This window comes from Opisthocomus hoazin, chromosome 11 (assembly GCF_030867145.1).
Source record: "Opisthocomus hoazin isolate bOpiHoa1 chromosome 11, bOpiHoa1.hap1, whole genome shotgun sequence".
Classification (NCBI taxonomy): Eukaryota; Metazoa; Chordata; class Aves; order Opisthocomiformes; family Opisthocomidae; genus Opisthocomus; species Opisthocomus hoazin.
Genome location: NC_134424.1, coordinates 22,765,506 through 22,792,792, shown reverse-complemented (window position 1 = coordinate 22,792,792; position 27,287 = coordinate 22,765,506). Strand labels below are relative to the sequence as shown.

At 47.5% G+C, this 27,287-nt stretch overlaps 1 protein-coding gene across 1 annotated transcript in view; it reads right to left on the bottom strand.

The window, feature by feature from the left end:
* WNT7A (Wnt family member 7A) overlaps positions 1-26,047 on the bottom strand; it is a 39,127-nt gene extending 13,080 nt beyond the window's left edge. Inside the window, exons 1-3 of the mRNA XM_075432826.1 lie at positions 25,449-26,047; positions 24,477-24,703; positions 12,433-12,704 (exon numbers count right to left, since the gene is read on the bottom strand). Coding sequence (XP_075288941.1) covers positions 12,433-12,704; positions 24,477-24,703; positions 25,449-25,519 — 570 coding nt within the window. The 5' untranslated portion in view covers positions 25,520-26,047. The remainder of the gene's footprint in view (positions 1-12,432; positions 12,705-24,476; positions 24,704-25,448) is intronic.
* Between the last annotated feature and the right edge of the window lie 1,240 nt (positions 26,048-27,287).

Sequence of the window (27,287 nt, the reverse complement as noted above, 5' to 3'; positions counted from 1 at the left end):
ACAATGAGTTAAATTCTTGGGGGTTATTCATTCAGGGATGTCATTGCTGCCCGTCACTTTGGGCTATGTCATGGAGCCTGAGTCATTCTTCACGTAAAAAAATGTAGGAAAACAGGAAGTGACACAACTGGAATTCATCCTCGTCATGGCTAATGTACACAGAGAGAGGAATCATGCAGGGTTGACTCATTCCTACTAAACTTCATCTTCCGTGTAACTCTCCCCACTGGTAGAGCAGCACTCAAATGAAGTGGTGCTGGCGTTGTATAGTAAAGAGTTGGGAGCAACCAGGTAGAGCATTTTGACAAATGCTTAAACTATCGAGAGAAAAGTTTCCAAATAGTGATAGAAAGTGAGAGAATGGTCTTACTTGTTCCAGACAACTCATCAGAAAACACCTCTTTTGCTAAACTAATAAAGCCAGGTACTGGCAGGAGTACTAGTTGCAAAATAATATCACTTCATATCGTATCCAAACTTTTTTAACCAATAGCCATAGACAGTTAATTATAGGTTCATTTAGTTGCACACCAAACTATTAGAGTTAACCCTTAGGTACCTGGCAAATAATACTATGCAAGGCGTATTTCTCATGCTGAAAAACTTACATAAATTCTGGTTCTCCAAGACAGCAATTTTAGTAAACCAAGGATGGTTTTCCTTTCTATCAAGCTTTTCAGGTGATTTCAAAGTACCTCTACATTAATTTTTCAGTACCACCTTTATAAAAATGCAGTATTTCTTAGCTTAACTTCTCCGTTAAGTCCTTTGGTCTAGCAAGAAGCACCAGGTATCTGCACAATTGATTCACAGAGAGACATCTCTAAGCTCCAATCCTAATACATAACATTCTTCTCACAAGGTGGTAAATGACACTGGAGGTGTCCCCATTGCCCGCTCTGCCTACCTACCGTCGACTCAGCAGGAAAGAGCACCTGAGCTATCTCAGACTCACCTCCGTTCCCTTCAGTCACACTGTTTTGCAGGGATAACATGACCTAGACCTAGACCGTGGCAGAGGCTTCGAGCCCGTTGTCAAGAGTGCTTGTACCCTGAGTGGGACATCACTATGCTGACACATCAAGCGACCGCTGCTCAGGAAATTAATGGCTATTCTTGTCATTTTGAGAGAAATTTCCCATTACTCTTCCAGCTAATCAGCATGCAATTATTTTAGTCATCATATATTGATCACAATAACACATTGTGTTTTATGAACATATTTCCACGCACTTTGTGTTTACAACGCAAAATATTCACATTTTCATAAAATAACATGGTTTTGGTGTTAAGTGTAGTATTTTTGTGAGAATAATTATTCCACAAAGACGACTTTCAAATGAAGTTTTACGCATAAGAGTTTTCCCCCTCTTGTTGCAGTTGGGACGATAGATCCACACTTCCATGTTTTCAAATAGCTTCCACTTATCAGAGATAAGATCCTACCAGCAGAGCCTATCTCTGTAGCCCAGCAGCTGCCAAGATCAGCATGCCCGTATCCAGGCCAAGAATTTTAACAAGGATCTTCTGGCCCATTGTCAATGAAAATTTCCTCCTATACAGAAGAAAGTGGAATTTCCTAATTTTATGCATAATGCTGAGTGCGGTCTAAGCAGACCTCTTTGGCTTTCTGTCTTGCTTACCTGGCTTATTAGATTTTCTCCTTTTCATTCTAACAAACATTTTAAGCAATAGTTGAAGCTTTTGTCTTGCAGGTGAGCAATCACGTATTAACAGAAATTTGCCTCTAAGGTGCACCATATTGATGCATGTAGCTCCTCTCGGTCAGCTCACCCTCCAGACCAGACATAGCTGTTGCTTTTTTTTAATAGATCTACTTGTTTACTACTTATAGATGACTTAAGTAGCAAGGTCTAACAATACCATTAATAGTTCCTCTTTAGAAGTCATGTATGAGTCTTAATATCAGGATTGATGTTTTTAATGAAGGGTTAACCAATTGCTCTAGGTCTTTAGCTCAGCAGGTCGTAGGATGCCTGTAACAATAGGTTCTAAGCACCAGTTTCACCAGTAAAAAAATAAATAAAAGCATCAATAAAAGAAACCATGCACATCTGCAGCATATGTTTAGTGTATTAATCAGATCATAATTTTATAGATCTCTTTTTAAGAGGAACCTTAATATAAAGTATAATTCTGTTAAATAGCATTACAAAAAAATCTTTATGCTAAGGCATTCATTAGCATAGTTATTTAAATCTGTAATTTTCTGGAAAAGATTTTAAAACTTTGATTACGTCTTTTAGTCTAAATTTGCTCCAACTACAGCAAGGCAGACATCTCAGGTTGATTTCCTGAGAAAACAAAGCCTAAGTGCTCACGTGGTGTCTGTCTCCCATCTGCCTTCCTATCTTCTCATGTCCCATTGGTAATAGCTGAACCACTCGAGTAATCTCAACCGAATATGACAAAGGGTAGACATTTCAAAGAAACTTCTGTGAAACAGAAGACCACAGGGAGGATACAGATCCTATAAATACTCCAGGCAGCAGTCTAAACGCTAGTGTTGTTAAAGCCCAGGCAAAGGGCTCGCCATCGCCTATATGAAGTGATTTTGTGGGAGAGCATCTCTACTGTTTAGGTTTCCTGGAGCTTCTCTTTTTTTTAACCAAGGTCTTAATCCAAGCCTTTTGGATACATACTCTTGACTTCTTGCTGAATTCCCTTATTTACATGCTAATTATTGTGCCGTCTCAGTAGTTAATTGTTTTATGACTGCAGGCTTTATGTACCCAAAGATAATAATATCTATTATGACTCAATCAAAGTCTCGTGTGGAAATAGGCCCTGTAAAAGAATACAGAGTTGTACTTAAAATTGTGTGTGGCCTTCTATTTAGCGTAAAATCTAGTATGCTTAAGTCAAGGCTAGTTTCCTTAGTGTAGGCCACCAGATGATGCTACCAAGAGAACCTATTGCTAGAGCACTAGCAATAGATGTTGGCTTAGCTCTGCTTTAGTCTTTGAATACTGATACTTTCCTTCTGTTTGTCCCAGGGGACCAAATGTAGTTCATTGGGTGCAACTCACTTCTAAGTACCAGCAGGCTCAGGGTCGTTTCAATAACCAGTTCAAATACGAATTAATACTGGTGCCTTTTGGCACTAATTGAGCACGCAGAGCCAAACATCCTCTCTGCAATTACCTGAAACCCTTGTCCTTTAATAGATCCACTCTACATTCTTCCAGTACCAAAACAGGCCTTGTTTGTGTCCTTGGACTAAAAGGTTGTTCTTCATTGAATCGATTTTTTAATTGTTTACTTCAAAATATCTGGAAATTCTCTCCACTAAAGCAAAAGTCTCTTCCATTTGCACAGCAAATGCTAGCAATTATTGCTTTTAGGGAGTGTTCAGGGCTCCATGACTCCAGAGTTTTTTGATAAACCATTTGAACCAAACTTTGGTTTAACTTTCATCTTTAGCAAAACCTCTGTTCTGCGTTGTTCCAAATGTCTACTTCGCCCGGGTAACTGAGTTCATGTTACTGACTCATCATTGCAAGGCTCCTGGAAATGGAAATGGTCCTGGAGCTACTTTCAGCTCAGACTCTAGAGGTTTAGGTTGAAACTGCAGAAGATTCCCGTTTCTGTCCCCATTGACACAGCACTGTAGCAGAGATTCAACTGCATAAACTTAGAGTTAGGTAGTGAATGGGTATACTTTGTCAGAGAGGTAATGAATGACACTGCACAGGGCACAATTTCCAGCATAATTCAGTGTAAACAGTATAAACGCTGTCTGTTTCTGTATTAAAAATATTTTCATTGAATAGTCTGGCCCAAGCATTAGTTTCCTGCTAACTTGACCAATAACTGTCTTCTGTTGTATTTTGCTAAAATATGGAGACAGAAGTGTCTAGCTCTATGCAAGGAAACCTAAATTTGATGTTTGACGAACGTCCTCTGGGGAATACAGGAGAAGCAGAACTGTGCTCGTCAGCTATTTCCAAAAATTTTGCAAAAACTTTGGCCTAAATTTAAGCATGAAGCTCAAAAAATTTTGGATTCTGATTTAATTTCTCAATAAAACACCAAAAAGCACAGGTTAATAGAAACCACACAAGGCAAAACAGCCATGCTTATAGGTCAGAGCTAAGGTTAACAGGTGCTATGTTTTATCTTTCTTACAACTTTTATTACATGATCAGCACAAGTTGTACAATACCCAAACATAGCACGTATCTGCTTGGAAGCGCTTATGCTTTGTGATAGCTGCATTTGTTTCAAATCAGTAATGTCCATTTAGAAATGCGGGCTTTTGTTCTGCAACGTGAGAGACATGGAAGACTCTACCAAAGGTCCCATCCAAAGATGCTGAAAACAGTGGGAGAACTGAATGATCTATACAGCAACTATTTTCGTCTCGGTGATGTTCCCTTCCGAGTACTGAATGACAAGGGTATGCCCTATGGGAAATGTCACTAACTGTCCAAGGAGAAAGACTAAATTAAATTATAAAATGTCCAAAAACGTGTGACCCATCCAGTGGCTTTGCTGAGCAAATTAATCATTATAGCAAGTATCTGATTATTTCAGTTATAAAAGGTGCATGATACTAAATTTGGAATTTCAGATCTTTGTTATTTATTAACAGACCTTGGCCCTCAGTCTCCGCTCTCTTTGTCAGCAGCATGACGGATTGTCAGCTCTAGCAATCACATACATGAAATGCATGTTTTGCTCATAATGCCAGAATCCTCTAAAACGGCAACTGCAGGTAAGTGATAGCATTTATCATTCCCTGATCTTCAGCGTAAATCAGGAATTCAGTTTTCAACCGTGTAAGATATAGGAGGGAGTTGAAAGCCAAAATACAAGTAGGACTATGTATCACAATTTCTGATTAGCTGAAAGTGGAGGACAAGTGGAATGAAAATTCATTCTTGCGGATTACAGTTCTTGTGCAGTCCAATTCCCCCTCATAATTTAGACTAACATTAATGTTCCCTTTATCTTTCCTTTGGGCTGCTGAGAAGGTGCAGAACTTGTCTGACAAGGTTGGGTTTGGTTTAAGACTATTATCTAAAGAAAGTAGGAAAGCCATTTAAAATAGAAGTTTGATCCTTTCAAATGCAAACAAAATACTGTAAGAGCACACAGGTTGTATATATTTTTTCACACCTAGGAAATTGCCCAGCAGAGTCTTGTTGACTCTTCGCAGGGATGGGGTTTTTGGAAGCATTCAGCTATGTCCTCTGGTCCCACCAACCTCAATGGGAGTTTTCCCACTCAGTGAACTGGACTTCCTCCAAAATCAGTTATTGGCCTCTCTGGAAATCCTGCTGCCCCCTCAGCAAACGTGTGGTGACAAAGTTGCCAGGAAAGACTTTGTGTCATCTAATGCTGCTTTTCTAATTGCATCCAGCTACGGCTGTGGTGCCAGGCTTCGAAGCTGGAGTGCCTGGAGAGAAGGGAGGTGCTTCAAGCGAGAGGGCTGTGAAACACAGGAACGGCAGGGTGGGACAGGACTGTGTTTGCCTCCGATAGCGTGCTATAACCAGACCCAGGTCTGTGGGTGGACACTCCTTCTCTTTGCCTGGACAGTCATGTCAGCTTGAGATTTGTCAGAAGCGTTTTTTACGGATTCCATCTGGTCACAGTGAGGCACAAGCCACGTGTATAAACCTTCTCCTAAATCTTTGCTATCTGCCTGGTTTAATCTAGGCAAAATATTGTACAGCTTCATTAAGCAAGCCAGCTACCAGGACGTTCTACATAGGCATATTTGGTGTGCTGAACACCAGATTTTCTAGATGTGACGTGACATTTTAGCAGTGGAGACACATTTTTGATTTAAGACTACTACTGCTTTGTGAGTGAAAGTGCTGTGTGTTGCTTTGTCTGAAGATTATTCTCGTGATGGTTTTGGCATGGTTCTCTCCATTACTGTCTGCTTCATTCAGCTGTGCTACTGCTCTGCGCCGTTCTCCACTGTCAGGCTCCACGCACATAGAATCATAGAATCATAGAATGGTTTGGGTTGGAAAGGACCTTAAAGCTCATCTGGTTCCAACGCCCCTGCCATGAGCAGGGACATCTTCCACTAGACCAGGTTGCTCAGAGTTCCATCCAACCTGGCCTTGAGCACTGCCAGGGAGGGGGCAGCCACAGCTTCTCTGGGCAGCCTGGGCCAGTGTTTCACCACCCTCATGGGGAAGAATTTCTTCCTAATATCTAATCTAAATCTGCCCTCTTTTAGTTTATAGCCATTCCCCCTTGTCTAACAACCTCATCTGTCAGAATGGCTACTGCCACTATCAACAAGGGGCACCAACCTGCCAAGAGACTGAGCTCCCCATCCTCCTATGGGAACGGACACGTAGGAGGCCTTTTCCTGGTCTCATATCCACCAGGCAAGTAACCTCAGAAAGGGCTGTCAGTCGTGTATTGCAGGTGCGGCACAGGGCTAAGCCTTGTGCTTGTTGCTCTCACGCTCAACACTTCTGTTGACGGTGGAGGTCCATGTAAAGGAGTAGTAAGGGGAGCTGGATGTAAATGAACAAGCTGTCGAGCAAGCAGGCATCACAACTACTCCTGGGAATGCTTCTCTTTTCAGGATCCCTCACAGCAATTTGTAACTAGAAGTGGAAAGTTACTCCTGAAAAATGCCTTCCAACTTCAAGACAGTAACTCAGGAATGTACCACAGCTGTGATCGTTTCAGCAGTAGTTAGTATCTAGCAGTAAAGAGGAAAATCACTCACCAGCTTTGCATTTAAGGAGCATCCCTAACAGCAAGAACTAGAAGCTTCTGAATACAAAAATCAGGAGCATTTCTGTGCCCATGCCAAAAAAAAAAAAAAAGGCGTAAAAAAACGTTGGATTATGCTAAGTGCAATTGTAAGGGCACTGTTAAGTTCTGAACTCCAAGAAACATGTGGCTGTGCTGCTGATACTATAATATCGCTGGATTGCTGGTGCCAGGAGTATCAGGGCAGCCTCACCCAGTTCTCTTCTGCTCGAAGCTGGTCTCCTAGACTCTCTGGAGTCTATGGTAATTTTCAGCAGCTCCAGACACCAGCAAGCTTTATTCTGGTGTTCGTGTGCCGTTAGAGACATTCCTTCTGATGGAGCTGAGAGACAGCCGAGTACAGGAGTACGTGGTTTTGGTTACCATTAGCCAGCTGTGCTGCGCGCAGAGATTGCTCAGGGCTGGATTACAGCTGGTGCTTAGATGTGGGAAGGAATCACTTGGCTCCACTACGGATCCCGTCTCCTCCTGGCACACCTACCGCACCCAGGCAGCATGCGTCCCTGACCATCTTCTGGAAACAGAGCTCCTGCCAGGAGCTGCCAGGCTGCTGGGGTCTCCTCAGGCAGGAGGCCCACAAGCTGCTCGCCCTCTCCACTGAAGGCGGTGGGACCGAGCCGCAGGTGTGAGCGGGAATGGTGCCGTGTTTTCACGTGCTTTAAGACTTAGCTTCGGCAGAACTATTAAATCTCCAGAATTTCTTGCCTATGTTCAGAAAAATTATAAACGTTAAAGTGTTTAGCAGTCTCTTTTATTAGCCTTGTCTCTTTCCTAACAACGCACTTGATGCTTGGAACCCTTCAAGTGGTTCATCTGTAAGAGCTTGTGTTCTGTGCTGCTTCTTAGTAGTCAGGCTAATAGGCTAGTTGAAGTAAAAAGTATCTTGAATGAAGCAGAAATAGCCATCTCCTCCAGAGGATAGCTAAATTCTTGCCGTGGTGTGGTGATTGCACACTATGCAAACACTGGAAGAAGTTCAGGAAAGTTATACGGCAGCAATTGCCTTCTGAGGTCAGAGGTGCTAGCGAGCAAGAAGAGTGAGTGTTGTAAGCGTAGGTTTTACAGAATAGCTTGGGAGAACTCCTGAACTCCTCGCTTTCCAAATGCTTCAGCATTATTACAGTTTTTCCCTAAAGGACAGAATACTAAACACCTTAGCCTATTATGATCATTGCATGATCCACTTCTGAAACACTTTCTGGTTTCTCGTAGCTTTGCCTGGTATTTGCAGCAACTCTGTCAGGCACATACTGCGCTATGATTCTTAGAGCCGAAAGGGAGAACTGAAATGCTACCGATCCATGAAGACACACTGCAAAGTTAGTGCACCTAGGTATGCCTCCAAAGAGAAACGCTGAATAAAAAACCACCTTGATGTGCTCTTGAATTGCAAAAGCCTTCTAATGCAGCCTGTGCCCATGATTTATAACAATGACTCATATTATTGCATTATACTTAATATGATGTAACGCTGATGCAAGATGCCATTCGTGGAATTTCAATGTCACGGAGAAAAAGAGAGGAGAGAGCAAGCTGGTCATGTACCTTGCCATGCTGTCAAAATGAAAAGTTTACAGCCAAATATGCAGAACCTTTCGGTACCTATTTCACTATTTTTTAGCAGAATAACTTGGAGAATAACATTTTTATTTCCTGGAGCATAAATATCTCTCAGACATACATTATTTTCTTACTTACAGTAATTTAATTAACTTTGTGCTTGAGAAGACAAATTTGCTAACAGACAATTCAGTCTTGCGATTGTAACCCCTCACACGGAAGTTTGCAGAACAAATCAGGATTATGCCTTTAAATTAATTCAAGCTTTATCTCTCTTTTCTGACCCAGCTGTTATGAATTCTCCTCCTGTTCTCCCTGTACTGCTTGCTTCTTCCTGCAGTGAATCAGCATTTCAGGAAACACTAATTCAAAGAGGAAAGACACCCTAAACTCTGTTTCTGGAGGTCAGAAATAGCTGCTCTCCAGTAGGTGTGACCAGCGGTGCGAGGCTTCTCGGGGCCACCTTGGTAGGGTGCCCGTGACCCCTGTTTGGAACCCTGCCCCTTCCCCTCCAAGCAGCCTGGGAACTTCGCAGTCGTGCCCGTGTGCTGGAGAACCGAGTCCTGGTGGTTCGTCCCATGACAGGGAGAGAAACAGAGAGTTAGAGCCCTGTCCTTTGACGTAAGGAGAACTGCTGCTCGCTCCACCCCGGCAGCGGAGGCATCGTGGGTGCTCGTCCCGCAGGAATCGCCAGCGTCCGTTTGCAGCGTGGGAGGAGCTGGAAACTGAGACATTTCACACACGCCGATCTCAGGTGGGGCTGCTCCTCGCTGCATCATGGGTGTGCGCACCGGTGTTTTTAAAGCATTGCACTAGCCAGGCTGTTCAGGGAAGGGAACAGCAGCATGGATGTTCTCTCCACCTATGACCTCTAAAATCCTCCGCATCTGACACAGTCAATTTTTATTTGCTTCCAGAAAGAGCTGATGGATGCTCATCCTACTGCTCTGACAGAGTCACGTATTCAGTAGGTTCAGAGAGGCTGCTGTTGGCACTGCAGGCAGCAGAGAGACATCTGCCTAGGTAAAACAAGACTACGAGAAGGTGGAAAGTCTTGAAATGAGATCTCCGGGAAGCCTAGATCAGGCTATTCCTGGTGGTCCTCTGTTGGTTTATACTACGCAGTCCTACTCAGGCTCAGCTTCCCTGGTAAGCCCAGCAGGCCTGTCTGTCACCCCTTGCTCACCAGGATGGAACAGATTAATTTACTAGCAACTTTTAAGATGACAACTAGATAATAATATATGTGTGATTTACTAGGGTGCATCCTGAACCACCTGCAGCCGGTGCCCTCCTAAAGAAGGACCTTTTCATGGGTCATTCTGCAGTTTCACATGGCAAGACCAGAGAAGTGGAGAGGACTGACTTTTGAACAGCATAGCGGTGCCTACAGGTGAAGACAATAAATTAGTAAGAATTGAATATCTAGTTTATTTTTGGAAGCCCAGTAGGTGCCAGTCTGTCTCCTAGGTGCATAAATATCATCAAAAACCTAGCCACGGGCAAGTAAAACTAGACAAGAATTCGTAGCCCAGAGGAAAGCCACCAAGAACAGATTGTGTGAAGGCTGATAAGATCCACAGTGCTCCAAAAGGGAGAGTACAACCTCAAAACAAGATAGTCTTTGTTGTGAAAGGGTTAGGCTGTGGGAGACCTAGCTTGCCAAATACCCTTAATGGCCTCCCTCTGCCAATTGTCTTTAAATATTGTGATCGTTCACATAAGAGCAAAGCCTGAAAGGAATCTCTCTAGCAAAAACATCATTTATTCGTTCTCTACAGGACGGTGGAGTAACATGCCTACTCTCAGTCTTGTTACTCTCTCTTTCCCCTGAAGATTTCAAACCGAGGCCTTTGTTCAAACAAAGATCCGTAATTTTGCTCTGCAAGGGATGCAGGAAGAAGCGTAGAAATATCTCTAGATCAGAACAGTTCCTGAGCCTGCTGGAGAAATGGCAGATCGCCAGAGATAGGACACACCACTGTTCTCCCGGATAACAATGCGTAGGGCCGAACCTGCCAGCTCCCAGCAAACCCTGCACTCATAGGTGAGAAACTCAAGCAGCTCATGTCCTCAAGGGGAGGCTGCTGATGCCTTGCCTTCCCACGGGCCAGCTCCAGGACTAGTATCCCTCCTCCTCTACCCCAGGTCCATACCTGAGTGATAACAGATCTGAGAAATGCAACTTCTTCTTTTGTCGAAACCTTTGCGCTTTTTGATTGAAGCAATTTTCTAAGACAGTCGCCAGTTCCACCTACGTTTGCAGTCCTCTCTAGGCTGGTGTGTCGTTTCTTGGGAGTCTTCTACTGCCGGCACCCATCAAATAACAGCAGACCTTTCAGGGGAGTAGCTTTCCCGCAAAGGTGAAACTGCCCCGCCATTTTTCATTTGGGAGGATTTGTGCTTGTACAGCAGAGCAGACTGTGGGCCTTGGTGTTTCACCAGGCTTGTCAGCATGTGCCTTCGTGCTACCGGAAGCCAAGTACTGAAGACGCAAAAGCTCAGATCATTTGATTAGTAAATAGTAATGGCCAGTCCTTGAGTTATTCTCAGAATTCAATGTTAATTTTGCTAGCGTTTTGAAGTACCATGTTTGGACAAGAGAGCCAGACACGGACATTTGGGATACTAGGCAGAGTAAAAACCATAATCTGGCCTATAAAACTACGACAGTAGCATTAAATAAAAGAAAAGTTAGGCTTTTGTTTGGGGTGGAAATGGCTTTTCTTCAATGCCATCTGCTTGGCTCCAGCGTAAGTGGAGATGTCTCAGAGCCTACAGGTAATTACCACAACAAAAATAGTATCCACAAATTACCTGCTGTTCCTAACTTCCTTCTCCCATTTGCTACTAAGTCACACTAAAATAATGCCAAAAGCAGTGCTAACGCACAGGAGTGCAAACGGTGGAGAAGGTAAAACAGGGCGCTGAGAAGACAAGAGGATTTACATCTGTTCTGCGAGATGCGATTGGCAAAATGGTAACCACCGTACGGAAGGCAGCGCTGGCCTGTACCCGCACGCGGCTGGATGGGGAGATGGGGAGCACACAGACATCCCCCAGTTATTCCCAGCTGGTGTAAATCAGAGCCGCTCCGCCATCGAGACCGCTCTGAGGTGTGCTGGGGAATGCCAGACCTGCACGGAGCTGAGGAGCAGAGGCCAGGCTGGGTCCTGCATCTGCAACGGCTGCCATAGAATCATAGGTTGCAAAAGACCTCTAAGCTGACCAAGTCCAACCATCCACCCAACACCACCACACCTGCTAAACCATGTCCTCAAGTGCCACATCCACAAGGTTTTTGAACCTCTCCAAGGATGGGGACTCCACCACTGCCCTGGGCAGCCTGGTCCAGTGCCTGATCACTCTTGCAGTAAAGAAATTTTTCCTAATATCCAATCTAAGCATCCCCTGATGCAACTTGAGGCCATAGACAGTCAAAAAACTGTCCGAGTGCAGCCAAGGGCGAAGGCAGCGAACTGGGGGCGGTCGGTGCCCAGGATCCCCGGGAAACACGCGTGCTGGGAGCTGCCGAATTCCTGTCTCCCCCACCACTGGCTCTGCAGCGGCTGCTTTCAGCTACCTGGTACCCCCCAAAGAACTGGCGGGTGAGGGGGCTGTGCGAAACAATAAACCAGATCCATATAATGGTGTAACAGTGAAGCCAGTCCGTGGTCTTTTTGCTAAACGATTTTTCTCCTTGTAGTGGTAGTCCTCACACAAAGAGCAAGGTTTAAACACTTGGGTTGAAAAGGATCCCTCTGCAAACGAGTGAGAAGTTCGTGTCTGAACCTGACGAGAATCCCACTCCCCCGCACAGCAGCAGGCAAGCTTTTTTATCGTAAGTACCATTTGACTTTCCAGATAAAATGTTTGTTTGCTTTTTTCTTTTTACAACTGCAAAGAGTAACATTTAGACAAATATTTGATGGACAGATGGTCCAACAAGCGCGCGTAACTCGTGAAGCTGCCCACGTGCCTGCTGCCCAACAAGGTTAGCCTGAAAGCGTGCCGCGGTCCTCCCGCACCGTGCCCGGTCTAACCCCGTCCCCGCTCCCAGGCCAGCGACGGCCGTGCCGGGGGCAGAGCAGAGGCGCTTACCTTCCGCCCGGCTTCGTTGTTGTGCAGGTTCATCAGCGTCCTGGCGTTTTGCTTGATCTCCCGGGCGTCCACAAACACTTTGGCGAATCCTATTCCGTATCTGATGTCAGCGGAGCAGCCTCCCCATTTCCACCCTTCCTCTTTATGGTACTGTCCTTGTTTTTCTTTGTCGCAGCCGCAGTCGCTCAGGTTGCCCTGCGTGCAGGCAGCCGTGATTGCGTGTGCTACTCCAGCGGCAATGATAGCATATGTGAACGCTGCTTCTCTGCTACCTGAAATTAAAACAGTGTGGTAAATTCGCCATGCAACGTGGTGACATGAGTTAGGAAAAGATAGGCAAGTTCCCGCGGTGTAAACATCAGGAGGCTATTATTAGAAGGGCTGTAAATCTGCAGGCATAAGCAGGTCTCTGCTTTTCTAAGTATTGATTTTTGTGGATGTTCACTCTCTAAAATGATAGCTCTCCATAAGGTAGCAGAAGATACAGTATTATTTAGGCAACTTCACATATATATATCTCTATATATATTTCCAGGTGGTATTAGAAGTAGTCAGACTAAAGCTTTTATAACAAAAGGGTGGGTGGTAAATGCTCTGTCTCAAAAAGAAAGAAAACAAAAGAAAACAGGTGGAATCGGGGGTGAGATTGCTAAAACATCCCTATTCAACTGCAAAAAAAAAAATCTGCTCTGAAATGGGATTTTATTTAGAAATTGAGTTCTATACTAAAAGGTATTTTTACAGGCAAACAACCTTGTTCTGAAATTACTCTAGCTGAATTGGAACATTTCTTCACATTGTAGGTGTCACAAAGTCTTCAACACGGATATTTATGCAAACTCCATGAAATAAGTTTTGGTTTTCATTTCAAAATTTCTCACAGGATGGAAAAAAAATCCTGGCCTGTTGTAGGTACCATGACAAGCACAAGACAAAGTGACAGCCTCACAAGAGGGCTGTGAGGAAGTGGTTAAGCCGATGTTATTTTGCGCAAAATAGCTATAATGACAGGCTTCTGTTTGTTGAGGGGGGGGGTCGCTTTAAATCTATGATTTAACTTTTCTTCTTGAAGCTTTCTTGCATTCTACTGGGTGGATTTCCCACATGTGGGTCCTACGGGATCTGCGAGACTTTTGGAACCGGTTCTGCTGAGAGAGGGCCCCTTCAAAACACGAGATGGTTTGCAGCGGTTGCCCGTGTATATCAAACAGTGCTTTAGAAATTCTTGGATCTCCCACACCAAGAACTTCTCCCCACTCTTTTTTCTCCAATGACAAAATGTACCCTTGCATCAATAGGAACAGAATCAGGCTCTTAATTAGGAGAGGGCAGATGGGAAGATCAGCTTCCCTTCTCCAAACACCCGTCAGTTAAGTTCTGGCAGACCTCAGCTGCTGGCAGTAGTCTATTGTACATGAAACAAGCACATTTCTGCTGTTTATCGGTTGTCACAAAAAAATATTCACTTGGGAAAGAAATCTTACAAGCATTTCATTCTCGGCTACATCCCTTTCACATATACGATCTAGATTTCTGTACTTGTCACTAAATGGTTCTTTTAATGAAAAAAATTCACTTCCTTCTGGCAAGGAAGTAGAATGAGAAACAAGATGACATAATCGAAATCAGTTAATAGGCAACTTCGTGCCATTTTATTTAGCGTAGGCAATAATCCCATTGATACTGCTATGCACTCTGCTTACTGAGGAACTTGTAAGCCAAGTACCAGACTTCCTCAAAGGGTTTCTTGTTTTCCCTTATTAAAAAAAAAAAAAAGAGAAATCACAAAATGTTGAATTGTCATGACTGTGGACTTCGCAGACGAGGCTTTCTAGAATGAGTGGCTTTTTATGAAAATCTGAACGCTGGTGAGAAACCCCAGGCTGTAGGTGTATTTGGAGCTGTGCTCTGTGCACGGCGGCATGGGGAGACCGGAGGAGGCGGGTGGGAGTGGTGTCCCATCCCGAGCGAGTCCAGCAGGACCGGCCAGGGCACCTGGCTAGTTCCTCCTCCAGTTTACCCTCAGCAACGTCCTCACTATTTTAAGCACAACACTACGAAAAATGCACTGATAAACAGTGAAGGTACAATAAGAAGCCCCACTTTCGCCGCTCAGAGGGGAGCAATGCATTACACCAGATTTCTGTTTCATGAAGCAGCAAACGGGACACCATCAAAAAAATAGTCTGGGTTGAAATTTGCATCTGGCTCTGTTTTTTCTTTGGTTGGATGATTTCTGATCATTCGTTGTTTTCAAGATCTAGAATAAAAAACACTGGGAGATCAGTTTAGTCTGACACTCTCGACATTGTAAAGACTAACCAGCTCTTTTGCTTCTGAGAGGGGTGAAAAATGCAATGCAGAGAGTGTAAAACTAGCACAAGCAGAATCTAATTTCAAGCTTGATCATAAAATATATTCCACAAATTGAGTGATTTGGGAGAGAAGTTTAGCAGCTTTTTGAAGCTAGAAGTTAGTAGATTAGAAGGTAAACAAAGCCAGTGGCCGGAGGAATTGATCCCAGTAGGAAGTACCTTGGCACTTACACAGTATTGATGAAGTGGCACAGGCTTGTCATGTCTGCAGTAAACTATCCCTGTTTTCCATAAATGATTCACTATTTTTAAGCTTCATTACCCTTGCCTGGCTCATAGAAATGTCAGCACACAGGCTAGGGGTGAGCTTCATTCATTCTGAGCCTCTTCTGCGACAGCGCTTCAGATACCATAATGGTGTAATAGGGGGGTTTGTAACCAAATGGGAGAACATGAGCACACGTGTTTTCCAGCCACATTTAAACAGCGAATACTGCTCCTCTACTTCTCATTTCAGCAGACGGTTGCAGAGCCTGGAGGATCTCAGGGGGAAACACTGCTTTAACAAGGTACACCCAGGCAACTGCTCCTTGCAGGCAACAGTTTGTTTCGTCGGAGCTTCTGCTGATGCTCCAGAGCAGGCCGGCCAAGGAAGTACTGCTCCCTGTGCAGTCCAATCTCAAAATACGGGTAGGTTGAAAGGTCCAACCTCATCACTTCTGGATTCCCAAAAATGAACGCTTTGGGAAATGACTTGATGCGATCCTCCTTTCTTTTCTTTCTCATTTACTTTTCATCCTACTTTTTTATGTGCAACTGACAGCCAACTTAGACCTGTGCCTTACTTTCCCTCAAAGAACTTGGTAATAAAACATTCAGGATTTTAGTGTTAGAAAAAGGTCAGACTTTGATATCAACACAATACTGAGACTTCCTTGTATTTACTTTACACTGTAGGTGATAGTGACTGTAGCATCGTGAAATACTTCATAGGTGGGAACAGCAGTTCTGGTTCAGGAGGACAAAGCAAGCTAGCAAAGCAGGAGATACGCTACAGAATATAGGGTAAGGAAAGAACAGAACTGGCAGCAATGCATCACACCATGTGAGACACAAAGCCCGCTTTGGTTAATGACCAGAATAAGCAAAACACTTCTTTCCTAGCAAAAAGAGATAGTTAGTCAGTAGGCGAACGGTAACGTCAAGAGTTCCCCTCTTCTGTATAACTGAAAGGGTGTGGAAAACCCTAAACTGCAGTCCTTACTTTCCCTAGAAAGATCAGACACTAGCTGGGAGTGTAAACAGATATATTTTCAGCAGTGAGATCAGAAAAGACCTTTTGGAAAGAGCTTAAATAAAAGGTACTCATCAGCATGAGCTATTCAAACTGTCTCTTGAACAGTTTTCTGACCCATTTGCTAGACAAGTTGGGTGGAAACCCGGGACTTAAACCTTCTTGCAGTCAATTCCCACTGAATGCATCCTTTAATGGCAACTGGACTTAAATCTATGATTTAAAAAAAAAAAAAATTAGAAAAAAGGTAACAATTTAATTTAAAAATGCATATAAGGAACATGTCAGTTGATTTTTGTGGAAGGCTTGGTGCAAATCATGATCCAAGATGCTGGGTCAGCTTAAGAGGTTTTTGTGGAAGCTTTTCCAGCCAGTGACTTGCAAGGATGCACATAAAACCACTTGAAGTGAGTAAACTGGCAAAAGAAAGAACGCCTGAGGCCTACAGGAGCTGCGGAGAAAGGCGGAGAGTTAGCTCTACATGTACAAGTCCTGTAAGCCGTCCTTTCAGCCCCCGAATGACACGTTCTTCTCATCATCTGGAATAAGCAAAGGCTAAACACACAGCAGAGCTGAACTCCAAGAGTTAGAAACCTCAGCGACGGATCTGGCAGTCCTTCAGAGGTTGCTCTCGTCATTTACGGAGACCTGCTAGGGGTTTCTAACCACGGCAGCATTTCCAGGCACAGCCGCTGTACAGGTGACGTTCAAGCTCGGTGCAGATGCGCTGGGGCTGGTGGGGACGTGGGAGGCACCCGTCAGCGCTCGGCCGGGGAGCGGGGTATGGGCACCAACATCTGCCTGGCTCTGTCCCCCCCATCCAGACCTGGGGCTGGCCTCAGCTCCAACAAGCGCTTCGGTGCCCTAGGGTGTGTTGCAGCTCCCATTGCTTCGATGGCAGATAGCACAGCTTCCAGTATTTCTGCAGCTCCACTCCATTGATGCAAATCGTCCTCCAAAGGCCTGGAGTCCCGACTTTAGACCCTTCACTGGGTGGCATGTGGCAATCCCAAGCTGTCTTTAACTTCTGAGCTCCACGCAGTCAGCCACCGCCACAGAGTGCCAGATGGCATCAAGGGAAGCGCCGAGATGGTCACAGGTAAGTGCAAACATCAGTATTGCCAGCGCGGGCAGCTCTCCTAACGCTGACCATCATTATATACAACTCGTGCATGCCTTGGAGCGTTAATGCTGCAAACGCTCGCATGCACATCTCTGCTCTTGCGTATAAATGTTGGTGAGACTGGGGTTTGGCCAGTCAGCAAGTGGCCTGCCTGGGTATCCGCTGCAAAGAGTGGTCTGCGTTCTGGTTTTAGTTTAGCTAACTTCATTTTTTTTTTAAGTTTAGTCTTAAAATTTGAACAGTTTATGAGAAGGCTTCATTTGCACTGATTAGAAATGAGAACTTCATCTTAAAAAGAAGCACATTACCTTGATGTTGCGTGGGAAACGGGACCTAAGCCTGCGAGATACGGAGTGGATTTACTCGCAGGAAGCCGGTAGGTGCTCAGCAGTTCACCTCGCAGGATCTAAGCATGTTTCTAAACAGCTTGGCCCGCCCTACCAGTCCCCCTCATAAATTCACTAAGCTGTGAAATAAAAAAGACAAATTTCTATTTATCTCACTGGAAAACATGGGCTGTATTTTCTGCTATTTAAAGCCAAAGGGTCAGAGGGGGAGTTATCTGCAGTGACATGAGCTGAAACATGATTGTGAAAATATAAAGATGGAAAACACAACGTGCCTTGCCAATTATGTGCCATAGCTAACATTACTTCACATCTCTCTGTAGAGGTCATAACTCATAGCTAGGAAAAACGAAGAACTCATCCTCTGCCTACATTGGGGTGTGCCTCCTCCTTCCTTGGTAGACCATGTACAGTCTTGCAGGCTTCTTATCTTTCTTTAACTTAGCGTGTGTGATTAATAAATATGGTAGCTTAAAAAAAAAAAACTGAAGTACCCCCTTCCTGTTTTTCTTCCCCATTCTGTAATGATTCAGCTTTGAGGGGTTTGCTGCCTTAAAATATTATACTGGCTTGAAATGAAAATGACAGTCACCTATAAATCGGCAGCGTGTTCTTTACAGAGATTAGTACCAATAAATAAAATAAGTAGAGTTGGTCTAAGAGGTATTTGAGACTTTGGCGGGTTCAGGCACTGCCCACTTTCACAAGCTAAAGTTTGTTTCATCAACACGTGAAGTTCTTGGAGAGGAAACGCTCCAGGTATACTGATTATTTTTGAAAACACCCTCTTCAAACTTACGAAGCTACGACTCGAGGCATATGCATTACAAAAGTCACAGCTGGTATTTCGGAGTTCAGACGACAGCTTCCCCTTTTCGGGCTGCTCCGATCCCTCCATGCCGCTGCCTTGCTCTCGGGAACGCCAGGCACTGACCCTGCGATAGGAGACAGCTCTTCTACCTCTCTCATGAAATGTAATCTTTTTGTTTCTCTGGAACATGTACTCACAAGACACGTGTGAAGGCAGGTATGAAAACCTTCTGATGGGAATTCCAACTGCAGTGACCTTGGGGCAATGTTTTATCTTCCTGTGACAGTCCCTGCTGAGAAAGATTGACTTTTTGGCATAAAGCAGCATGCTGGGTTTTGGATGATCCGACCGTATTTCAGCCTGGCCTCTGTTTTGCCTGTAAATAACTGTTCTCCTGCAACATACTGACACTGAACACTGGTTTTAAGGGCTGGAAACCAAGCATAGAAATGTGAATTCTGACCTTGCTTGAGTAGATAACAAGACTCCTGTTAATTACAGTATTTCTTCTCTGTGTATCTCGGGGGTTTCGTAACATCACTGGTTCAGAAAACAGAGTATTTGTCACCCTTCCTTCTAAATATTGACCACACTGAACAGTGCAGCAACGCTTAGCACCTAGTTTCCCACAGACTTGTGCAGGTAATCTTCCATGCAATACAAAAACAGCAAGCATACTCATGACTGTCTACCAGTGGTTGTTCACTCGGTCTGTTAATTTGTAATTCAAAAAATCCGACTCTGAAGAGACGACACCAGCATATAAAACCAAAAAGCTCTAGGAAATGATTGAAAATGAAGTCCTCTTTCAAATACACCTGTACTGGGATGTTTTCAAAAGCGTTTGTCTTTAACACAGTGACAAAACAAAGTTTTAGTCTATTATTTTTCTTTTAACTCTACCAGAGCAGGCAGGAGAATGAGCTCAATCTCGTTCTCTTTTGCATACTAGCAGAAGAGAGAGCTCCTGACAGCTACTGACCAAGCTGGTTAAGAGTTTGGCTTGTAGGGTGGTTGTCATTTGTCTCAATAGGCAAGAGCTGGAATGTCCCCTCTCCCTTTACGTTGTTGAAGCTGTAGAATAAAAGCTTATTTTAACACATGGAAAATAAATCCCCGCTAAGTTCAGTTCGGTGGGCAGTGTAGAGCTAACAGCCTCCCCTGTTTTCACGCGTACATCTGGGTGCAGCTGTAACGGTCCCTGAGTCGAAGGCACTGTGCACGGTGCACATTGGTGCTGCGCCCAGAAGTTTGAAGACCTGCTTGTCCATGTGGATTCTTGTTTTGGTTTCAGCTTTCCTTGTTCACAAGAGTAATGTCAGATGGATGAAGGTATCAACGTGATTATACTGAAATATTTTTCAATACAAAAGAAACCATAGAATTGACACATTTTAGTAAGACCAGGATGAAAATGCTCTTCGGAGACCACCACGTGTCTTTACAGCCCTTGGCTGATCCCCTCCATCCTCTCCCACGCAGGGTCCATGACAGCTTCTGCAAGGTTCCGGCGCCTTTCTTTTCATAGATCTGCTCTGAAATGAGTTTTCACTTGGCTGTCTCCCTTTGCAGAGATGCAGTCGAGCAGTTTGTATTATTTCTACTCGGGAAGCCTCATTTAATAGTGGCAGTGCTGCTCGGTTACGAGAAAAGCACATAGCTTTGTGGGTTTGCCCTGTGATGCCGATACGGTGCTGTCCTCTAGATACCATGAAACGCGTGCATAAGGTGCTCATTTGAGATCGTTACTCCTTGGCTCGCCATTATCACAAGCAGCAAAGCTACTGCTGACTACCTGTTCGCAAGGCTGCACACTGCAAAATGGGCTGCTAAGGCACCTGCTGAAAAGCCTTCGCCATAGCACCTGCTCTTTCTGTGGTTCCTCAGAGCCCAAATCTGATTTTCAGATTCCATCCAAGGCATCTCTGGTTGCTCAGAGGTTTAGGCTTGAACCACGTTCCACCTGAAGAGAGGTGGGCAGGAGATTTTTGGCCTGTCCTGCTTTAAATCCTTGGTTTTGATTGTGGCCGCCTTCAGGAACAGAACTGCTGACCACTGTAACAAATAGGTTTGTTTTTAAGAGTGTCCACAATTAGAGCATTGCATCATCTCCACAGTTATTTTAAAAATTCTCTTTGTGACTTTACATTATTAATAAGGTGTCTACAGAACTGTCTAGAAGAAAAATCCTTGTGTTGACCTTGATGCGACTTCAACTTTTGCTGCCGTACCTGGACCAAGTGCTCAGCTGGAGTAAAGTGATGTCACTCTTACTCTCTTATTTCTCTTCATGCTGTCGGCACTATTGTCACCGGCTGTCACGATAAGATATCCACAGTATGTCAGTAGGGAAGAATCTCTCTTTTGAAGGACTAACTAGACAAAACGACACAAGAAACAGAGAGTATATGCTGTGTGCTGGCTGGAAGCATGCTGTAACGAGCTGGAAACTGAAGTCCGTGATCACAAACAAGCTGTATGAAGCACAGATGGATTTAAATGGTTGCTAACTATAACTCTACAATGGAATTATCGCTGGAAGACAGGTTATGTGTGAACTGGTTAAAATACAGATACACACACGCTACAGATTAGAACTGGAAAGCTTGGTTTGATGCTTTCCTGCTGCTGACTCTGAAGCATTTCACGCAGGCTCGTATCCCAGTTGCCGCTTTAAGAATAGGAGAAGAGAAGCACAGAGGAGGAGGCTGCCCCAGTCCCTCAGCCGCACAACGGCAGAGCCACGAGGAGAGCTTAGGCCTCCAGAATCACCCTGCAGCATCAACACAAGAACGGAAATAATTTGGGTGCGTTTGCACAACCTTCATAAAAAAAAGACTACCCAGTAAAAGTAACGAAACCTGGTTTGGAAGAGATTTAGCTCGGTGTGCCATCACAGTCTGGGCTGGGAAATAGTTCACAAGAATCTGCGGTATCCAAGGGAACTTATTAGTATGGACTAACGCAGGCAAATCCCATTAGCATAAGAGTTCCTTAAGCACATCCTCCCAGACTGATACCAGACTTTGCTCGCAGCACACGTTCAGCAGCGCAGCGGCAAGGCGAGCCGCGCTGCTGTCATTCTGAAGTCATCCCCTCACGGCAGAGCGAGAACGCCCGTGCCGCTCCGCAGGCAGAGCCTCTCCCAGAGAAAGCGGAATGAGGTCATGCGTGGCCCGCTGGCTTGACGGCAAGCGGCACGACAAAGGTGCCCCCGTGCTTCCGAGGTAATGACTTTAAGGATGCAACTGGCCAAGAAATATCATCAGTCTTTGAATGCTATAAAAGGTACTAATGTATTACGATGAGTATTCTGTGACACACACCGTGTCAAAGGACCGAGAATCTAGGGCTGCTGCTGCTACTTAAAAAAGCGACAAGGGCAAAGTGTCTTTGCCCTAATGTTAACCTGGATTGTTCTGGCGCCAGTAACCTTAAAACAGGTCCTACAGGGGACACGATCCTTCACCTCACACGTCTCTCTCTTAGGGTGAGGCACGCAGGCCTGATCCCCTCCTGTTTGTGGGCACCGAATTTGACTTACAGCTTTGTGGCATGTAGGTTTTACCCTTTTTAAGCAGAGCGAAATACTGGCCTTTATTTCTCTGAACGGTAACCTAGAGCGCACCCCGATACAGAGATCTGAGGGGAAGAGGGAGAAATGCAGGGGACCGATGCTTTTGCCTTATAGCCATGGAAAGACGAGCTGTGTCAGAGATGCTGAGTTTCTATACGTGCTGACAGGGAAGAAGCGGAAGAACAAGGAGACAACCTGAGCAGAAGTAGCTACATTATAATATTTTTTTGTTTGAGGGCCGGAGAATTTCTGTCCTTGAGGCACAGTGCATGTGCTGTGTGCAAGTAACATTCACTACTGCAGATTTCAAACCTGTGTGACTTTGCTAAAAGTTGATTTTCAAATGCAAACATATAACCTGTTTAAATTTGAAGGGTTTGGTTATTCTTTAAGTGAGTTTTGTGATTTGGATGCCATTCAACCCTTGACCGCGTTCCGAAACCAGCGGTGAATTTGCCCTATACATCTTAGCCTCGTAATGGGTAGATAGAACGTATTAAGAGTTATCACCTCAAAGACAGATCAAAGTCTACTTCCTTTCATATTGACTTTCTTTAAAAGGAGCTAAATATAACCCGCTAGCTAAATAATTCAATTTTGGGAGGGAGGGAGGAACTGAGTGCATGTTTATACAACAGACCACAGTAACTCCGCAGTTTTATTTGTTGGAGGAGAAGAAATCCTTCTCACATTTTCTGCTGAAGGAAACGTTACTCTTGGGCTAAATGAGCCCACACCCGTCAGCCGTCCAAATGGACTCTTCACTGACAGAGGTGGCAAACGCTTGTGTGGATCACTGACAGGAGCAGCTCAGCTCGAGGAACAGAAACAAGGAGCTAATCTGAATAAACGGTGCATTTTCAGATGCTTCACGATGTCGTGCAGGGTGGTTTTTACATTCCCTGCTTGATTCACTGTGTTTGGCTGTCAAAGGTGTTGAAAGGTCAGCCGCTCGCACAGGGCTTTCAAATTTAGTCGTCTTGTTCTCTTTCGGTTCTTTCCTTAAATGCCCCTAAGTTTTGGGAAATACACATGTCGGCATGCACACATGTGATAAAATACACGTTCAGTTCATGCCAATTCTGCGAGTTCTGGAGCAGAGCAGCAATGCTGTATCTCCGCGTTTCAGGAGAACGCAAGGAACGAGGTACTAGGGTCATATCCTGCCATTTGTCCCTCTGTACCTAAGCGGTGCCTGGCACCAGCCCAGCCCAGTCCAGAGGGTTTCCCAGCAATCTGGAAGCCAGGCACAGCTGCTGTATGACTGCTCGGGGCTCTGCTAGCTTCCACCCTCAGTCACTTCTTCTGTTCTCACGAAACATCCGTGCTCTCTATCACACTAAGCATCATTTGACTCGTTTTCTGGGGGTTTTGCCTCTACATTTTAGATGGGGAGGAGGCAGAAAGACCTCAAGGCTGGAAACCACAGATCCCAACTTCAAATTCTGGATGCAGAATGCCGTACTGTGAGTAATTAGCTTTTGATGAAAGCTTTAAAAATGGCTATACCTGTATTCAGAAAAGTCTTTTCCTCACTGTTTGTTTGTATTTTAAGTGCTGTAGAATCAACAAATGTTGAGTAAGCTCCACTGCTATGTCTTTTGCAGTAGAAGGGTTATGAGAGTTTTAACCCCAGCTCTGTTTCCTGAGGTATTTGTGTTTGTCATTATTAATGCTTGTTTTAGGTAAGAATTTTAGTATGGTTTGTACTGTTGCAATGACCGAAAAAAATGGAAGCTGGAGATGGGATCTCCTGCCCGTTGCTTGGAGCAGCCCATTTGTAAATGCCCTGGCATCTCAGCACAGAACACGCCCGCTCGTTCTGGTGGGAGAGAGGGCACTAGGTACAGTTGCTAGAGAACAACTAATTTATGTGGTGGAAACCTCTTCTGGGGAGACTGATTGCTGGACCTTAGTCCCGACAGGTAGAAACCTCAAGCCAGTGTCACTGTTCTGGTGGCTGCACCCCAGAAGTGTAATTAATTCTAACCCCACCCAGCATTCGGTCTCTGACCACTACCTCTAACCAGAACCAAACACCTTTTTCGCACCCTTTAGCGCGTGAGTAAGGCTGCTGTCCTGCGCACACAAGCGGAAAAATCTTTTGGAAAGGGTTTAAGAGAACAGGACAGTGAAACGCTGCGGCGGAAGGTAACACAGGCGCCCTGCTAGGAGGAAGCACCGATGTCTGTCACGTCAGTAGCGACAGCTGCAGCACCCAGGTGAACGCGCACAAGGCGACAGAATCACAGTCACCAAATCCCAGAATCGTCGGGGTTGGCAGGGACCTTTGTGGGTCACCCAGCCCAACCCCCTGCCGAAGCAGGGTCACCCAGAGCAGGCTGCACAGCACCGCGTCCAGGCGGGGTTTGGATATCTCCACAGAAGGAGACTCCACAGCCCCTCTGGGCAGCCTGGGCCAGGGCTCCGATGGTCCTGCCCCGGCCGGCACAAGTGGTGGGAGCTGCCTGGTCTTTCCCCACGCCAACAGCTGAGCCCGGCGACGCTCCCCGCCAGCCCCCCTCTCGGTGTTGTGCGGGTGGGAGCCGGCCGGTAGCGAGCAGAGAGCCAACGTACCCACTTTGAGCTCCTTCCCGAAGACGGTCCTCTCTCCCAGGGCAGAGCAGTTCCAGCGCCCGTTGCGAAACTGGAACTGGCACTCGTTGATGCCCATCTGGGACCCTTCCCCGATGACGATGATAGCGTCGGGCCTGCTCTGACAGATCGCCCGCTGCCGGGGGGCCAGACCCGGGATCTTGTTACAGATGATGCTGGCTCCCAGGGCCACCACAGAGCAAAAACCCCTGCAACGACAAGACACGGGGGGCGGCTGGGGGGAGGCGGACGCAGCCCCCCGCTGCCTTCCCGCGCTGCGGGGCCCAGGCTTTGGCAGGTGCCCCCGGAAAGCACCCGCCTTTCCCCGCACCCTGTCGCTTCCCTCTCCCCGCAGCCAAAGCGGAGATGAGGAGCGCGCGGGGCTCCTGCCGAAACGGGACCAGACTTCCTCGGTCGCGCATCGGAGCGCGGGCAGCGGCGTTGCGTGCCCGGGCTACGCACGGGCAGCGGGCTGGGAGAGTTTTCCCTCTCCTGTTGCGGGGTTGGAGGGAGGGAATGGGGAGAACTAAGCGCCCAGTGCCCGCCGGGTCCCCGCAGCCGGGAGCGCCTGGACGGGGAGCGCGGGGGATGCTGCGGGACGGGGGATGCTGCGGGAACGGGGAGCCGCAGCCCGCCCCGCTCCCTCCCGCTGCGGGGGCCGGGACGGAGAGGGGACGGCTGCCCCGAGGGGGTGTGGGGTGTCCCCCCCCCACACACACACCCGACGGCCGGGGCCGGCAGCTCGCCCCGCCGGAGGCCGAGCCCCCGACGGTCGCTCCAAGGTGTTTTAAGCAATAATCGTGATCACCACCATCATCATTTTTGTTGGAGGCTTCCCGAGTTAAATAGTAACAGGTCTGGGCAGGTCGGGCTGGGAGCGAGCGCAATCGTTATAAAAGAAGGAAAGAAAGAAAGAGAAAAAAAAAAACAAACCCCAACCCAAAAGTTGCTTACCCGATCTTGATGTAGACAATCCCCAGGCTCAGGAAGATGTGGAAGATCCAGCGCCTTGCTTTCCTGGTCATATTCCTTGCTTGCCGTGCCGCCGACCAACGTGGGAAACGGTGCCCGGCGCGGGGCCGCGTCCTCCGCCGCCGGGGCTCAGGGGGGGACCGTGCCCGACCCCCCCCCCCGTCCGCCCCCCCGGGGCCCGGGTCGGTGCGCCCGGCACAGGCGGCGAGGGACGGGCTGCGGGCACTCCCCCCGGGTCCGGTGTTCGCTGTCTCCCCCCTCTCCCTCTCTCTCTCCTTTTTCTTTCTTTTTTTTTTGGTTTTTCTTTCCTCCCTTTCTCTCTTCTTCAGCTACTTGGGCGTGTTCTCCGACGGAGGGAGTTGTCCGGGGGGGGCGGCGGGGTAACCGGGCACGGCAGGCGGATCACCTGCCTGCGGGAGGGCTCAGGGCGATCCTCCCGCGGGGACAGCGGCGGGGGCTCCGGGGGGTGTCACCAGGGGGGGCCGCCGGGGCTGGCCCCGGCCCCCCGGGCGGCATGGGGGCCGCCGCTCCCGCCGGCACCGGGGAGGGGAAGGGGTGGGGTGAGGGAGGGGGTTAGGGTGGGGGGGGGGAAGGGATACGGGACCAAGTTTTTTTGCTCCGCCACCGCCGCCCGTTCGCCGGGACTACTGAGCACCTGGGGCCGGTTTTATGCGCTCGCCCCGGCCCCGACGCTCCTCCCCCGGCTCTGCCTCCCCGCCCGTAGCGCTGCCCTGAGCCCCCCCCCGGTTCCCCACCCGAGACGCACCGGCGGGGCGAGCATCCCCGCAGCCCCGCCGCGTCCCGCACCGCCGCGGGAAAGCCCCAGGGCTGCCCGAACGGCCCCGGCTCGCTGCCTACCGTGCCCCCCCGCAGCCGCTCCATCTGGCTGTCCTGCCAACGGGCAAGGGGGGCTCACGCCCGGTGTCCGAGCCCGGGGGGGGGGGGGGGGGGGGGGCCGCAGAGGGGAGCATCCCGCTTCCCGCTGCGGGGATTCACACGGACGCGGTGGTTCGTTCCTTATCCCCCGCTCCGAGTGTTGCGAACAGGGAGGCTGCCGAAATGGTGCGGGCATTGCACAGGACCGCCGCGGGAGGCCCCGGGGATCCCTCCCGCAGGGCCCCTCTGGGGATCCCTCCCGCCGAGCCCCTGACGCGGGGGCTCCCCGCCGTTCCCCGGTGCGGCAGACGCTCCCGCAGCGCTTCCGCCCCGGGCAGCCTCCCGCCGCGGGCCGGGCCGTGCCGGGCGGTGCCGGTGCCGGGCGGTGCCGGTCGGTCCCTCCCGCGGCAGCCGGAGCCACCGGCCCGGCCCCAGCCCCGCCGCGGGGTAACGCGGGGGAACCGAGCGCGGGGGGGCGCGGTGCGGAGCGGCCCCGTCCCGCAGCCGCCAGAGCTTTGTCAGGGCGCCACCTGGCGGGCGCGGCGGGGCAGCAGGGCGGGCAGCCCCCGGCAGCGCAGGCTGAGGGCACCGGGGGGGAACCCCGCAACCCCCCCAGAAGAGGAAGGTGCCGCTAAGAGACGGCGATGAATCGTAGAGTCACGGCATCGTTCAGGTTGGGAAAGGCCTCTGAGACCACCAAGTCCAACCATCAACCCAGCCCCACCATGCCTGCTAAACCATGTCCCCAAGTGCCACATCCACACGGTTTTTGAACCCCTCCAGGGATGGGGACTCCCCCACTGCCCTGGGCAGCCTGGTCCAATGCCTGACCTTTCTTCCACTAAAGAAATTTTTCCTAACAGCCAATCTAAACCTCCCCTGATGCAACTTGAGGCCATTGCCTCTCGTCCTATCACTGGTTACTTGGGAGAAGAGACCAACCCC